Source organism: Rutidosis leptorrhynchoides, chromosome 9 (genome assembly GCF_046630445.1).
Source record: "Rutidosis leptorrhynchoides isolate AG116_Rl617_1_P2 chromosome 9, CSIRO_AGI_Rlap_v1, whole genome shotgun sequence".
Lineage (NCBI taxonomy): Eukaryota > Viridiplantae > Streptophyta > Magnoliopsida > Asterales > Asteraceae > Rutidosis > Rutidosis leptorrhynchoides.
Window position 1 is genome coordinate 256,349,700 of NC_092341.1, and position 17,934 is coordinate 256,367,633.

The 17,934-nt window shown below is 30.5% G+C and overlaps 1 protein-coding gene and 1 long non-coding RNA gene across 2 annotated transcripts; both read left to right on the plus strand.

The window, feature by feature from the left end:
* Window positions 1–4,129: 4,129 nt before the first annotated feature.
* On the plus strand, window positions 4,130–4,450 carry LOC139868707 (uncharacterized mitochondrial protein AtMg00820-like). The gene has a single exon (XM_071857042.1). The coding sequence runs from the start codon at window positions 4,130–4,132 to the stop codon at window positions 4,448–4,450; it is 321 nt and encodes a 106-aa protein (XP_071713143.1).
* Window positions 4,451–5,949: 1,499 nt separating this feature from the next.
* LOC139865702 (uncharacterized) lies at window positions 5,950–8,161 on the plus strand. Its single transcript, XR_011765077.1, has 3 exons — window positions 5,950–6,178; window positions 6,265–6,320; window positions 7,890–8,161. It is a non-coding gene; the product is annotated as an uncharacterized lncRNA (long non-coding RNA).
* Window positions 8,162–17,934: the final 9,773 nt, after the last annotated feature.

The following is a 17,934-nucleotide window of genomic DNA, read 5'->3' on the forward strand; positions in this document are numbered from 1 at the left end:
ATTTCTATAACTATAAACTATCTTAATTCGAGTAAAAATCTTACTTGAACTTGTTTTTGTGTCATGATCCTACTTCAAGAACTTTCAAGCCATCCAAGATCCTTTGAAGCTAGATCATTTCTTGTCACTTCCAGTAGGTTTACCTACTAAAATTGAGGTAGTAATGATGTTCATAACATCATTCGATTCATATATATAAAACTATCTTATTTGAAGGTTTAAACTCGTAATCACTAGAACATAGTTTAGTTAATTCTAAACTTGTTCGCAAACAAAAGTTAATCCTTCTAACTTGACTTTTAAAATTAACTAAACACATGTTCTATATCTATATGATATGCTAACTTAATGATTTAAAACCTGGAAACACGAAAAACACCGTAAAACCGGATTTACGCCGTCGTAGTAACACCGCGGGCTGTTTTGGGTTAGTTAATTAAAAACTATGATAAACTTTGATTTAAAAGTTGTTATTCTTAGAAAATGATTTTTATTATGAACATGAAACTATATCCAAAAATTATGGTTAAACTCAAAGTGGAAGTATGTTTTCTAAAATGGTCATCTAGACGTCGTTCTTTCGACTGAAATGACTACCTTTACAAAAAAACGACTTGTAACTTATTTTTCCGACTATAAACCTATACTTTTTCTATTTAGATTCATAAAATAAAGTTCAATATGAAATTATAGCAAATTGATTCACTCAAAACGGATTTAAAATGAAGAAGTTATGGGTAAAACAAGATTGGATAATTTTTCTCATTTTAGGTACGTGAAAATTGGTAACAAATCTATTCCAACCATAACTTAATCAACTTGTATTGTATATTATGTAATCTTGAGATACCATAGACACGTATACAATGTTTCGACCTATCATGTCGACACATCTATATATATTTCGGAACAACCATTGACACTCTATATGTGAATGTTGGAGTTAGCTATACAGGGTTGAGGTTGATTCCAAAATATATATAGTTTGAGTTGTGATCAATACTGAGATACGTATACACTGGGTCGTGGATTGATTCAAGATAATATTTATCGATTTATTTCTGTACATCTAACTGTGGACAACTAGTTGTAGGTTACTAACGAGGACGGCTGACTTAATAAACTTAAAACATCAAAATATATTAAAAGTGTTGTAATTATATTTTGAACATACTTTGATATATATGTATATATTGTTATAGGTTCGTGAATCAACCAGTGGCCAAGTCTTACTTCCCGACGAAGTAAAAATCTGTGAAGGTGAGTTATAGTCCCACTTTTAAAATCTAATATTTTTGGGATGAGAATACATGCAGGTTTTATAAATGATTTACAAAGTAGACACAAGTACGTGAAACTACATTCTATGGTTGAATTATCGAAATCGAATATGCCCCTTTTTATTAAGTCTGGTAATCTAAGAATTAGGGAACAGACACCCTAATTGACGCGAATCCTAAAGATAGATCTATTGGGCCTAACAAACCCCATCCAAAGTACCGGATGCTTTAGTACTTCGAAATTTATATCATATCCGAAGGGTGTCCCGGAATGATGGGGATATTCTTATATATGCATCTTGTTAATGTCGATTACCAGGTGTTCACCATATGAATGATTTTTATCTCTATGTATGGGATGTGTATTGAAATATGAAATCTTGTGGTCTATTTTTACGATTTGATATATATAGGTTAAACCTATAACTCACCAACATTTTTGTTGACGTTTAAAGCATGTTTATTCTCAGGTGAATATTAAGAGCTTCCGCTGTTGCATACTAAAATAAGGACAAGATTTGGAGTCCATGTTTGTATGATATTGTGTAAAAACTGCATTCAAGAAACTGATTTCGATGTAACATATTTGTATTGTAAACCATTATGTAATGGTCGTGTGTAAACAGGATATTTTAGATTATCATTATTTGATAATCTACGTAAAGCTTTTTAAACCTTTATTTATGAAATAAAGGTTATGGTTTATTTTAAAAATGAATGCAGTCTTTGAAAAACGTCTCATATAGAGGTCAAAACCTCGCAACGAAATCAATTAATATGGAACGCTTTTAATCAATAAGAACGGGACATTTCACCGGCTAGACTTGCAGAATGGCGGTTTCTTGAGATTCAAACAAGTAAAAAGCGTGAAATCATCAACCGACTTACACTTAGCCGCCAGCTATACCAATCGCCGGCTAGACTGTGTTTTCTGGCCCTATAAATAGATGACGAATTTTCTAGTTTATATATGTGTATTCAGTTTTAGAGTTAGCCACGAAAAGTTATGAGTTCTTTTAGGTTTTAGTTTACTTTTCAAATTGTAATCAACCATTATTCAATTCAATTCAAGTTTCTTTTTACCTAATCAAGGTACTTCATCTTTTATATTCTCGTATGTCTTTATTAAAGTTTAATTTACTATTTTTACGTTTATGTTCATCTACCATTATGAACTAAACGTTCATAGTGGTTGCTGGGACGAAAACAAAAATTAATTGAGAATTAAGATGAAGCCACCGGCTGTGAGCATCCTAGCCATCGACTGGATCTCATAGAGACGCAGGCTTCCTGCTTCTATTTGTACAGTTTCTGGTTTCTTCCATAACTGTTTGATTATGTTTTTGTGATTGTTGTTTTATCTATTTATTGCTACCATGTTCTAAATCTTTATTTACATGTTTAATGATTACGTAATAAGAGTTAGGATTAACTAGTAATTAATTCTAAGGAAGCTTTTACTCCATTCATCTAACTTTGGAGATTAATCACATCAATAAAGTATTTGGATTGCATGAAGTTTAGCTAAAGAACATTTGTAGTAATGAATCAATATGAACATTAATTACGCTCATATAATAAATTCACTATTGTTAGGTTTAATCGAAGATCCCTTGCTTATTTGAATTCAATTGTCAATTACATGAAAGCTTAGTCAAAAGATTGATTTTCAGCTAGTAACTTGAATTGCTGATTAGGTTTATCAGCTTATCTATAATTAGTCTGGTTGAATGTTGTCTTAGTCCACACCACAAGATCAAGAAGACATTTATCATGTGATTATTTGAATACTGTAAGTTAGGATATTAACTTTGAACACCCACTTAGTTAACATATTCTTTAAATCCTACTTTGTGAGTTTTATGTGATAATTAGCTTAACCTTTTTCGGGATGATAATTGATCTACGATTATTGTTTTGCTATTTCTTAATATGAGTAATGAAATTATCTAATAATGATTCTCTTATAATTTATCAAGTGCTGGTAATCACTTGTATTTAATTGCTTTTGTTTCTTTTTATTTTCTTTTAATTAATTTTAATTCAAATTAATTCATATTCTATATGGTCTTATCAAAACAAAAACAAAGACAAGCTATAATAATAACTAAACATTTAAAATAATAATATAAATAAGAACAACTTATATCTGCTACTCGTGATCTCATGGGATGATACCTAACTTACTAATTGTTATACTACCTTGATCGGGTTTTGTTGCTCGCTAGGGTGTTAAAAGTGAAGAGTAATGTAGATAATATAAATTTAAAAGTTAATTGTAACTAAGCACATCTGTACACACTTTTTGCACATCAATTATTCACCACATAAGTTAGCTCCTCGCAGCTTAGCATGTACATTTATCGATTATAGCACGCAATACAAAGGATAATGTTGTATCGATAGTACTATTGGTAGTGTTTTTTATTACACGCCACGCACATTTTGAAGGACAGTTTCTATTTCAAGGCAATCTACCATGTAGATCTTGCTTCTTTAGTGTTTTCGATTTTTGATGAACTCTCCATGCCCATCTCTACGACATCTTCTGTTGAAGAAACAACGTCGACAGATCCACCCTCACCTGCTTTGTGCATTATATGTGATAATACTCTGGTACCTAATATTATGGTTTTGGAACCACCTTCACCCCCACTATTCATACTCCTGTGTGTCCACTACCTTCAAGCCATCATATGATGACCCGAGCAAAAGCATGCATCTTTATGCTACGACATTGGGTTAATGTTGATGTTCTCTCTCCTACATGACTCCATCATTTTCTTATTACATCTACCGAGCCTAGAGGTTTCAAAACTGCATCTAAAGATCCCGCTAGGTTCCAAGAAATGTGTGACGACATGCCTGCTTTAAAGGCTAATGATACATGCGAAATTATTCCCCGTCCTAAGCATACAAATGTCGTAGGCTTTAAATGGGTTCTTCGGACTAAATATCTATCTGATGGTTTTATTGATCGTCTCAAGGCACGTCTTGTCGCTCAAGGATTCACTCAAATACTGGGCTTGGATTATTTAGTTACATTTAGTCGAGTAGTTAAAGCCTCCACCTTGAGTATTGTTCAGTCTCTTGCGACTCTTAACAAATGGCCGTTACATCAACTTGATGTAAAGAATGCATTTTTAAATGTACTGAAACTGTTCATATGAAATAAACACCTAACTTCATTGGCTCGCAACATCCGAAGCATGTATGTAGACTTAAACGTTCCTTATTTGGTTTCAAAAAAGCGTCTTGAGCTTGGTTTCAACATATTAGTACATTTCTTTCTAATCATGCCGATACATTATCAATACCCATGATCCATACCTCATGAGATGCATGAGCATTGTGCACGTCACACCGCGTGAGGATACCCCGGGAGATGCACGAAGCGAGTGTACGTCACACCCGAGAGGCCTATGGCTCTGATACAAAATGAAACGACCCGCAAATTGGCCTCAAGAGATGCACGAGCTGAGTGCCTGTCACAACTCGAGAGACAATCACCCCTCAATATCGAAAGCAGTGTACTAACAGGGTATCTCCAGGTTTCAACTAAAAACCATGGTAGGGGTATTCGTTAGCCACAACCTTAGGCTTATAAGTGGCTCAAACTTTCAATTTATATCTTATGTGGGATGGGTTATTACATAAGAGATACATAATATCTAGTCAAATCTTTTCTCTATGATGAATATTGTCTTTAATAGTAACTATAATTGACAGAGTGTTAACAGGAGTGCAAACAACATCACATGGAACTGGAGTTGGGTTCTTGAGATGAATGGTAGAGTCAGAAATGAACTTACAAACCTGAATAACCTGCTACTTTCGGCCAGAGATAATGATGGTAATTGAGATACTTGGAAATGAACTTTGGATATATGTGCAAACTCAAGACAAGCTCAATGGTTCCACTCATCAACAAAAAGCTACTGACAAATGCTGGTGCATCACTCGAATGTTTGAGAAATAAATTTAATTCCTGGAAAAGTACACATCTTTGTATGGAAATCAAGACACGGTAGATTACTGATTCAATTAGAGGCTGACAAAAAAGGCATTAATCTTGACTTGGTTAGATGCACTTTATGCAATGATGATATCGAATCGGTGGATCACTTGCAAATATGCGAGAAGGAGGTGTGGGCAAAGCTACATTATTTGTGGGGTATAAGCACTGTTGTAAATTTCCTTATTTCTCCCCAAGATCTCGTTTTTTAAAGGTGGCCGAGACGAGATGTCCATCTCCCGATATTTCTTGGTCAACGGGGTCAAACTTGGTCAAATCCATGATTTTTCGGATTTTCTCGCTCATTTTTCGAATTTTCTCGCTCACTTCTCGGATTTTCTGGCTGAATCTAATAATTTCTCCGATTTTCTCGAATTTTCTTGTAAAATCTCGTAAAAACGTATATATATATATATATATATATATATATATATATATATATATATATATATATATATATAGAGAGGTGGGTTCAATTTGAGAATCAAGAAAAAAGTGAGAACCAGAAAAACCATTTTAAACCATTAGATTGATGAGATCAATGGCGGGGGTTAAATGTAATATTTTTCATTTTTAAAATATTAAATCTACACTAAAAAGGGTACTACTGGAAACTAAAAAAAGTAGAAACATTCAGTTTGTGTATAAGTTTAACACAATCGTAGGAGCAGTTGGGAAAAATCTGGGTAGCGGTTTCAGATTCAAATTAATCACGATAAAACTTCCATTAAAATTGAAATCCCTAATTTGTAGCCTAATTATCGATTTGGATGGGAACGATTTTGAAAAAAAAAACCCTGTAACTTCCAAACCAATTTTTTAAGCGTGCACTTCTTCATCTTAAGCATTCAAAGATTGTTCATACAAACGATCAATAACCGAGGTACGGTATGTTCTTTTGTTAATTTTAATAAACATTATATTAATTTCATTTGGTTTTCTAGTTATAACGTTGGTTTTTGTTAATAGTGATGAGTTCATTGATGTTGCAGAGGAAAACTCTGAAAGTGAACATAATGATTCAGGTATGAAAATTCGCTTCGCTGATTATATATATTAATCTGTTGTGTGATTTATAATTGAAAGTGGTTAGTATGCTATTTAAGCAAATTTTTTTGGTTTTTTATTTGAGTGAATATGTTAATTAGTTTGGATTGAAGTAGTTCAGTTGATTATTTATGATTGTCATTTTAGTTGTTAAATTTGTTTGCATATGTTAATTTGTTAGATATGAACATTTTTTAATTTTTCAATATGTTATTAAGTTGTTAAGATTGATGGTGAGTACTAACAAGTAAAAATTTTCTGATTTTGACATATATGTTGTGATTTTAACTTGTCCATTCCGAACATGTTATGTTGTTTACGTATGCACGAGAGGTCACGGGTTACCAATGCGGTGTTGGTTAGTGTCAGTTGTCAATTTGGGTAAATCTAATAACATGAGTACATGGCATATGTTAACTTCGGGTGAATATGTTAGATTGTTAAGTTTGAACATGTTGAGATGTGAACCTATAGTTATTAGTTTACATGTTAACAACTTCTGGATATGTTAGTATGTTTAGTTTGAACAAGTTGAGCGGATAACTTATGACTATGAATTTACATGTTAACTTTGTGTGAATCTGTTAACTTGTGCAGTCTGAATGCGCTAATACCATTAAGGATAACAATGTTGATTTGTAATTGTGTCTAAGAGTTAACATGTTAACATTGTGTACATATGTTAATTTGTGTTTACTGAACGTGTTCATTTGCTGTATTATAAGTTTTTAGTTTAGTTGTTAAATGTAGTGTGTTATGGAAACAAAGAGCTTTATGAAATTAACATTTAAGGTTTTACATATGGTTAAATCTGATGACATGTTATAATGATATTTTGTGCATTGTGTACGTTTTAAGTAGTGTATCTTAAATTGTGTGTTTGTTACATTGATTAACATCAGATATCCCATGTAATCGTGTTAATGGGTTTATGAGTGTACTATGTGTTTATGAGTTTATTACATTGGGTTTATGATTTTACATGTTAATATTGTGTAATTGTGTTTATTAGTTTACAGGTACATATGTAAAAATTGTGTACTTGCGTAGTCTGAATGTGTGGGATTTTTGCACGTCTGAACATGGTGAATTGTGCAATTGTGTTTATGTGTTTACGAGTTAACATTGTTTGAACATGTTAAGTTGTGTAGCCTGAAAGTGGTCAGGTGATGAATTATGAGTTAGTTTGAGTTTAGTGGTTATTAAATGTTGTGCGAAAATGTGTTAATTTATTTGCGTTGTTCAAGTTTTTTTTTTTAATCACGTGTGTTAACATCGGATAACTTGTAGATATGTAAAATTGTGTAGTATATTCTTGTTAAGTTGTGTGAATGTTAATGAGGTAACTTGTGCAAGTATATGTTTGAGTTAACCTGTTGACTTTGTGTGAATATGTTAACATGTGTGTTCTGCTTGTGTTCATTTGTTTAATTATGAACTTTTGTTAGTTGTTTTGATTTGTATTGTGAACTGAAAAAAAAAATAACTAAGTTTTTGAGTTAACTATTTATGCTGTGTTTTAACTTATGAGGATGCCTTAATTGTAGGTATTCACTTGAAAAGTACAAAAGACCAAAAGAATAAAAAAAACGTTCATCAAGTTTTGAAGATGAAGATCTTGTTAGTTGTCTAGTAAGAATGAAACAAACTGAAAGCAAGTGTGAAAGCAAGAAGAAAGATAGTAATGATAAGCTCGATCTGTTTTATGAACTTGTTGAGCAAATGATCTGGTTTCACTAGTAAAGTAGTTGTATGCGATGCTAATGAAGACAGAACGAACGAACTCACATGTATACAGTTCTTTTATTCGAAATTTAAATTGGTCATTTTAGAAACAATACAATTGAAACGACCCGTCCATATTACTATAAACGCAGTACGTTCTCATTGGTCCCATAACGAGGTATTTGACCTCTATATGATACGTTTTAGAAAATATTGCATTTGTTTCATAAAAAGCACATCATTATTATACATAATGCATGTTTTAAACAAGTGGGCGATTATTTAAGAAATAATCCCCAAAATACATCGGTTTTCAAATACTACACACGTGACGTAACAGTCGAATATAATACATGACAAAGGTTTTATTGAATGCAACACTTTATTTAAATAAAAGTATGAGACTCCATGCACAGCTTGCTCAGATAATGCAACAGCGAAAGACTTTCTTAAGGACCTGAGAATAAACATGCGTAAACAGTCAACACAAAGGTTGGTGAGATATATAGGTTTATCATCGATATAAATATAGACCACAAGATTTCATAGTTATAAATATATGTATATTCGCAAATGTATAAAAGTATTCTATAAGTTGTTGAGCGCTTCGGTAACCATACTTAACCATTAATGTGGCATATTCCCTTTATTATGAAATCTCCCTACACTGTACCAAGTGTAGTAAAAACGAAGTACTATGCAACCGTTTACGATACTAGAGCGACTAGCCCGGTTGGGGTTGTCAAACCCGATAGATCTATCAATAGGATTCGCGTATACATGTTCTTACAACATGTAAATATTAGTTACCAAGCTATTAGGGAAGATATGAAAAGTGGTACAACTCAACGTAGAATATATTTTAAGTACTTGTGTCTATGGCGTAAAACATAAAATGCATGTATTCTCATCCCAAAATATTTGTAGAGTTTAAAAATGGGACTATATACTCACAGTAGTAAAAGTATATTAATAATAAGTTTTCAAGTTATTAAAAATATGACCGTCGTCCTTGGATTCACGAACCTATAACAATAATAACGATTCAGATAATAATACGACATATGAATAAAATAAAGCAAGTTCATAGAATACTTATATAATAATTTTTAACATTTTATGTTAGTAGTCCATTGTTAGTAGTCCTTTGTTAGTAGTCCAAAATAGTTCGAAAAGTCCAACAGTCCAATAATCGGTATATATATATATATATATATATATATATATATATATATATATATATATATATATATATATATATATATATATATATATATATATATATATATATATATATATATATATATATATATATATATATATAATCTTAGAATTACCCCACGACGTATTGTATACGTATTGTCTTTGCATCAACCCAGAGACGTATTGTATACGTATTGTCTTAGAATTAACTAAGACGTATTGTGTACGTATTGTCTTAGGATTTATCAAAACATATTTTATACTTATTGTGTTAGGACGTACCAAGAATATTATTATACATATAAAGAATATTATTATACATATATACAATCACAGAATTAATCAAGATTATAATATTTTGTTATACTACTGATAACATGTCCAAATATATATAGGATATAGGAAAAGTTAACAAGGATATGGTTAATATAGTTTTTATAATATAAATTTCGTCCATACAACGTTAATTTTAGCATATTTTGTTTTGCTCGCCAAATATTCATTACAACTCCGTTTAAAGTGAATCGAATTGCTATGGATTCATTAAGAAGTAAATTTTACAAACCCAATTCGAAAAGTTTATCCCAAGTAGTAATTTTTAGAGCTTTACCCTCTTTTTGTGTCAGTGGACAGATTTGGAAAAATCCCGGCATCCACCCAATATATGATTTTTGATAAAATACTTCCACTTTGTCTAAAATCATGAAACAAATACTAGAAGTCTTATTTACATATATTAACATATTTCCAAAGTCTTAGCCTCGAACTCAAAGTCTAAGATAGGTTTTTAATTCCCAACCCAAAACAGCCCGCTTTTTACCGAATGGATATTAAAGGATATATGTTAAGTTTCAAGGTGTTCTTCATATGTACAAGTTATAAGTTCTTATATTAACTTAATATAACATCATAATACATATAAATAAGTGTTATTAGAGTTAAGTTAGAAATATTAGATTAGTTTTTCAAACAAGCTTGGTGTTCACCAAAACAAGTTCTAGTTTTTACAAGTTTTACAAGTATAATAAGATAGCAACTATACAAGGAATTGAACAAAGATTTTGAGAAGTATTTTACTTTGATTATGAAGAGGAAAGTTACTGAGATTAAAGTATGATATGAGAGCATTCAAGTGTGTGTTTTTAGTTTAAGAAAATGTGGAGTAAAAATGAGTTAAAATGATCCTTATTTATAAGCTTATAATTTTGGCTTTTAGTGAAAATATTTAAGATAAGTTAAATTGTATTAAGTCATGCATGACATATTAAATTGATTAGGTCATGGATGACATATTACACAAATAATTGCAGATTTCTATTGATATATACCAATAGTAAATACTTCTAGAAGCTGTGTATAATACGGGTAAAAATACCGTATGAATGGGAGTAGAATTCTTTGAGGAAATTGAACGGAAATACGAGTATAGCTATCCTTTATATGTATTGGTATATTATAAAGTGTATTCAATACTTGTAAGGATGTATTTACACTCGTAATACATTATATGTAAATACATTTTAACATAAGTTAACTACGTCATTTAAATAGTAATATATATATTGTTTGAAAACTTTTTAAATTAGTAGTATGAAAATATATATATAATACTTTGTTAATATACTTAATGAGATATTTAATTATCAAATTTTCAAGTTAAATATATATAAATCCATATATATACACAATAATTAAACAATTAAACAATTAAATCAAGTTATGACGTTCGTGAATCGTCGGAATAAAAGGGTGACCAAAAGCTTGTGTAAAACTCTTTTCGGAGGTTCAAGATTTATTAAAATTCATTGCTTATCAAGTCGGAATTATATAAAGATTAAGTTTAAATTTGGTCGAAAATTTCCGGGTCGTCACAGCAATAATCATAAGCATGATAAAAAATGGACAAATTTACACATACAAATTGGTCATTTCAACCACAGTAACAATTCCTACCCAAACAAAGATTAAAAAATGGACAGTTAGACCCATTCATAGAATGTAATAATATTTTGTTCTAGAAGTTCAATGCATCAGCAAGTTTAGTTGTATAATTTGTAGAGGAGCACACTTACCCAATTTATGCACAAGAGGTTAATTGTTCACATGTTAAGCTGTATAATTAATCACTCTTATTATCCTTAAAAACTTTGTGAATGAAAAAAGAAATTCAATGAATTTTCTTTATGCAACTTTTAGATTGGTCATTTTAGCCACAATACCATAATCATAAGCAGGATAAAAGGTAGACAAATAGACCCAAACAAATTGGTCATTTAAACGACAATAGAAACCCAGTCCAGAAAAAAGATAAAAAAAAAAAAAAGACAATTTGACCCATTCCTAGAATTTAATAATATACTTGTTCCAGAATTTCAACACATCAGCAACTTCGACCCGCTGCTCACAATCTGTTGTAGTAGTAATCTAGAACCAACCAAGGCATGCACTTGTTTAATTAACCCATGGAAGAACAACCCGTATCTATAACCAATATCTTCTATTGTAGTGCCGTGCTTGACCCAAAAAACAAATGCAGTGTATAATAAGACCCATATCAGATACACAACTACAAAGGTGACCCGTTAAATAATAGCATACGGGTTGCTGTCAAACTCATTTATAATATAGTAATTTAAACAACAATTGAATCATGCACAAAAACAAAAATCAAATAATTAATAGCTGAAAAAATTCTACACGTCACAAACTGAATCAAAGTTGCTGGTTACATAAAACATCGTGATTTGGTTGCTGAAAAAAAAAAAATTCTGATGTGTTCACAACATACCATGTAAATTAAAATGTCACTTACTCCACTTCTTTTCAAATTATTCTCTTTGAACTTATCGCAGTTGCGTGAGTCGTGTTCTTTCTAAAATTCTTCACATTTTTTTTGCATTCTCGAATCTGATGTTTGCGTTTCTTGACATACTTTTTCTTCTTGACCACCCAGAACCTAAACCTTTGTTTTTTTTTTATCAGCAACCATTTGGCGTGTCGAATGGAACACTTGAACTAGATGCACCTATTGACAGTTTGTAAAACATATGAGTGAAAAAGTATTTGGCCTGTGACATAATCTGTAACAAATTTTTTTTTATAACAAGCGAATATGTAACAACTTAATTACTGATTGCGAAATTGAAACGGATAATGTTAAGTTTTTAACAAATGGAGAAATTATGGTTTAATTTCATACAGTAAGCAACAATAACAAAAACATAGTGATTGACCATAGTCGAATTCATATGATAAATTCAAATATTTCAAAACCAATTACCTTCAATTCGATTAGGGCTCGAAAGTTCATGTAATAACATTAACTGCTTCCAATTCCTTAGAGCCAAAACCCGCGATTCGTGTGCTTCTCCAACAGTATTTTGGAGATTTTCATTATGCAATTCATGCACTTCAACTTGAAAGTCAGACATTTGATATTAATAAACAACAATAATAATAATTAGCAATGAAGAATTCAATTGTTGATTGTGAAGATGATACTGATTAAAATTAGTTAATTTTGATATGGGTGATAATGGTGGCGACATTCATGTTCCATAACTGCATTCCTAAAACTTAGTTTTGTAACTACCGGATGTCATTTGAATTTTAGCGTATATTAAAACTGAATTCCAGTATAGACATGTAAAATGTCAACGTAAGTCAACGTCCGAATTTTCTCCCCGAGATTTTTCCGAGATGCCGAGATCTCCCAAAAAATGTCCAAACGAGATATCCTCGAGATCCGAGTTCTCCAACCTTGGGTATAAGCATGCTAATTACAAACTTTGATATTCTCGAAGCATTCAGATGGAAAGGGAGCTATTCGTTGACAGGGGACGGATATAAATTGTGGCAAGCAGTTAAATGGGTTGGTAGATACATGATTTGGACCGAAATTTAAAAACACTTTGAGGAAAAGATAACATGAGTTCGAGCACCATCAACGATATCCAAGTGAATACGTAGGAGTGTATTTCAAGAAGATACAAAGGAGAAAAGATGGACTGGCATGTTTGAATTTCAAATCCAAGTCTATAGTGCAATGCTAGTCATCAACGTTTAGGTGAGGCCTAGTTCAACTGTATTAAAGTATTAGTTATAATTTGCTTGTGTAGTTATGATCGTGGGTTTCTATATAGGCATGGTTAACACCTTGTTCCATCCTTGTGATACACTATATATTAACTGCTCGCATATTATGTGAGGAAAAGTAATAATATTTCTTACTTTCCAGTATATAACATTCCAGTATATTTCCGGACTATATAACATTCCAGTATAATGTGATTTTAAATTTTATTAAAGGTAATAATTTTATAAATAAAAATAAAATTAGCAAGAAGCTAATAAATACAACTTTCTTAAAAGATCAATAAACACGAATTTACAATCAACATGTCAGAGCCTAAAAAATCTTACGACTCAATTCAAAATACACCAACCTTGAAAAGATAGAATAAATATGACAACAAATATACAATCTAAGATTCAAAATAACATTCTTCTCGTATGATTTTATTAGCACATTAAAAATTTAAATTCTTATAATATCAGTAATGTATAATATGTAATATATTTATGGTCAAATATAGTACACATTAGATAATTTTATATAACAGAAAATATTACAACTTTTGTCTCTTATTTAATAGCAATATTAATATTAATATATTATATTATATAATACATATTGTAAGTAACTAGAAGGAGGGGTGAATAGTTACTTAATACGTTTTTAACACTTTTTCGATTGATCACCAAATTCGATTAACTATGATCAACCAATTCAACTCAAACTTGATGTGTATAGTGTATATTGATAATGCTAAAAACGAACATATATTTCATAGCATTATCCCTCAAGAAAGACAAGCTTTTGGTTGCAATTGTTCTATTTACAAGTGATATTCGTTTAAATAATAAAAGGTGAAGACAAAAGACAGATTCGACGAATTGAAGACACAAATGACCAAAAAGCTCAAAAGTACAAAGTACAATCAAAGTGGTTCAAATTATTGATGAGAAACATCTAGAAATTACAATAGTACGAGCCTCGAAATGCAAAGTACAAGATATTAAATAGTATGAAAGGACGTTCGAAAATCCGGAACCGGGACCAGAGTCAACTCTCAACGCGCGACGCAACGGACTAAAAATTACAAGTCAACTATGCACATAAATATAATATAATATATAAATAATTCTTAAAATTATATATATATATATATATATATATATATATATATATATATATATATATATATATATATATATATATATATATATATATATATATATATTATATTTATTTATTAAAACCGTCAGCAAATAAAAAACAAAAGTATGTGAGCTGTAAAAGAAGGCCATGCAATCGCATGGCCAGGAAGACCAAAAACCATGCGATCGCATGGAGCACAGTATCAGCTCAGGTCCTATAAAGTTTGCGTGTTTTGGTCGAAAATAATACATCTTTTTCTATCCTCTCTCTCTCACGATATATAATTATATTTATATTATAATTTTAATTTTAATTTAAGATTAATAATAATAAGGGTATGTTAGCGAATGTTGTAAGTGTGTAAGTTGAAATTGTGTCCGTGTAACGCTACGCTATTATTAATCATTATAAGTTATGTTCAACCTTTTTAAATTAATGTCTCATAGCTAAGTTATTATTATGCTTATTTAAATCGAAGTAATTGTGATGTTGGGCTAAAATATTAAAGACGGGGTAATTGGACTTTGTACCATAATTGGGGTTTGGACAAAAGAATGACACTTGTGGAAATTAGACTATGGGCTATTAATGAGCTTTATATTAACTAAATGATACCTCGTTAATTTAATATATAGACTTATAATTTGACGTATTTATATATAACCACATACGCTTGACTGGGTACGATGGGCGGGATATCTATAAATACCAATAATTATTCATTTGACCGGACACGGGGATGGATTAATAATCAATAGACTCGTTGAAACAGGGGTGAATTACATACAAGGGTAATTAGTGTAAAGTAGTAAAACCTTGGATTACACGCAGTCGATAACCTGGTGTATTCATTAAAACAAAGTATTAAGACCTTGTTACAGTTCGAATCCCCAATTAGTTGGAATATTTGACTTCGGGTATAAGGATAATTTGACGAAGACTCTCGCACTTTATATTTATGACTGATGGACTATTATGGATAAAACCGTATGGACATATCGAATAATCCAGAACAAAGGACAATTAACCCATGGCAATAAACTAAAATCAACACGTTAAACATCATGATTATGGAAGTTTAAATAAGCATAATTCCTTTATTTCATATTTTATCGCACTTTTATTTACTGTCATTTTATTTATTGCACTTTTAATTATCGTACTTTTTAATTATCTCAATTTTATCGTCATTTTATTTATCGCACTTTAATTTATCGTTATTTACTTTACGCTTTAAATTAAGTTATATTTATTTTTAATATTTTACATTAGGTCTTAACTGCGACTAAAGTTTTAAAATCGACAAACCGGTCATTAAACGGTAAAATCCCCCTTTTATAATAATAATACTACTTATATTTATATATATATATTTATATACAAATTTAGTTTTAAAAATATAGCGTTAAACTTGGCTAGATCCCTGTGAAACGAACCGGACTTACTAAAAACTACACTACTGTACGATTAGGTACACTGCCTATAAGTGTTGTAGCAAGGTTTAGGTATATCCACTCTATAAATAAATAAATAATTTGTGTAAAATTGTATCGTATTTAATAGTATTTCCTAGTAAAAATATAGCTATTTCGTATACGCTGCTGCACACATCAAGTATTTTTGGCGCCGCTGTCGGGGACAAAACAACGCCGAAAGCGAAACGCCATATAAAAAAAAGATTTTTTTTGTTTCTTTTTGTAAAAATACGTTTTAAATATTAAAAATACAAAAATATAAAAAGAAAAACAAAAAATATATAATTTTAAGAGTTGTTCAAAATATATAAAATTATAAAGTATTTTTATTTCTATTTTAGTTTTTAAAAATATAAGTTTTATTTAATTTATATAAATATTTTATATAAATATAAAAACAGAAAAAAATAAAATAAATAAATACAAAAAGTATTTGGGCTACACTGTAGCAGCCTAATTTGTGATCTGTATATCTGGGCCATGCGACCGCATGAATCCGTAGGCTAAAAATCATGCGACCGCATGAGACGATCTGACACGTCTGATACATCTGTCGACAGCATTAATTACGGAGTATTAATAATTATTATTATTATAAACCCTAATTAGGGTTAATTATAATATTAATTAGTTTAGTTTTTAGTTTTAATTTGTAATTTAAGTTATAATTATTTTTAATAATTAATAAATTAATACTTTTATAAAATAAATAATATAAAAATAATATTTTTATAAAAAATTGTATTTTTAATAACTTTATTTTTATTTTTATATTTTTGTATCTTTTTAATTAGTTTAATTCGCAATTTATATGTTTTTCGTTCGTAATTAGTTTTAAGTGTAGTATTTTGCCGTAGTTATTTTTATTTCTAAACTTTTAGGCTTTGCCGTAAAATCCCTTAAGTGCTTTTTCTTTAGACTAAAATTTAGATGCTCTAGAATTTTACGACATCGATTATCGCTTAAATATTTAATAAATTTTGGTACTTTTTAAGTTATTGCCGTTTTAGATATAGAATTCCTTTAAGCTTTAATACCTTTAGACGCAAGTTTTAATATTTAGTTTTTAGAATTCTAAGTTTCGACGCTTTATTTTCTTATTTTTATTTTTCGACCTTTTGTTTTTCGACGCTTATTTTTTTCGACCTTTTATTTTTGGACGCACTCTTTTTCTTTCTTATTTCTCGACGCTCTAGTTTTTAGGACATAGAATTTTCTATTTCTTCTCTAAAATTTCAAAATGAAAAAAAATTATTTTAAGTGGTTAAGTTGATAGACATCCAAAATTTTCTGGTTCGTAGTAATAGTTGGATTTTTTAGTGGCGAGTTGTGGGCTTCCGATTTAAAGGGTCCTAGCTACCTGCTGCATCTATTGGCTATTCGAAACGTGGACAAAATCAGAGAAGTCTATTAATTTGATAGCTTATATAATTTTTATCTTTTATAACTAATAGGATATTCAGTGAATGCACCGAGCAAAACGTTCACCACCTTTCATACGTTCACCACCTGTAACTCGATCAAGACATCTAGCCAACATTGTCGCCGTTGATTTTTCTTTAGAATCGTCATCTAGTCAACCAAGTACTCCAATTCAAATTTTCGATAATCCATTTTTTGAACCCGACCTCACAATTGAGAATCTGAAGGATATTCAGGGACAATTCAGAGATCCTGAACTACCAATCATTCCTCCTGAACCACAAATCACTCATCCAGAGATTGTCGAGGAAGAAACCATTAAGTCAGAATCCCTTAGCGATTCAGATTCAACAAATTCAATCATGGAAAATCTGGAACCTCTAAGTATGAAAGACCGAATAAGAGCTAAACGCACTGGCCAAGGTCACGCAATTACTCAACCAGACATTAATGCGCCAGATTATGAAATCAATGGACAAATCCTACACATGGTAAATAATCAATGCCAATTTAGTGGTGCACCGAAGGAAGATCCAAATGAACATC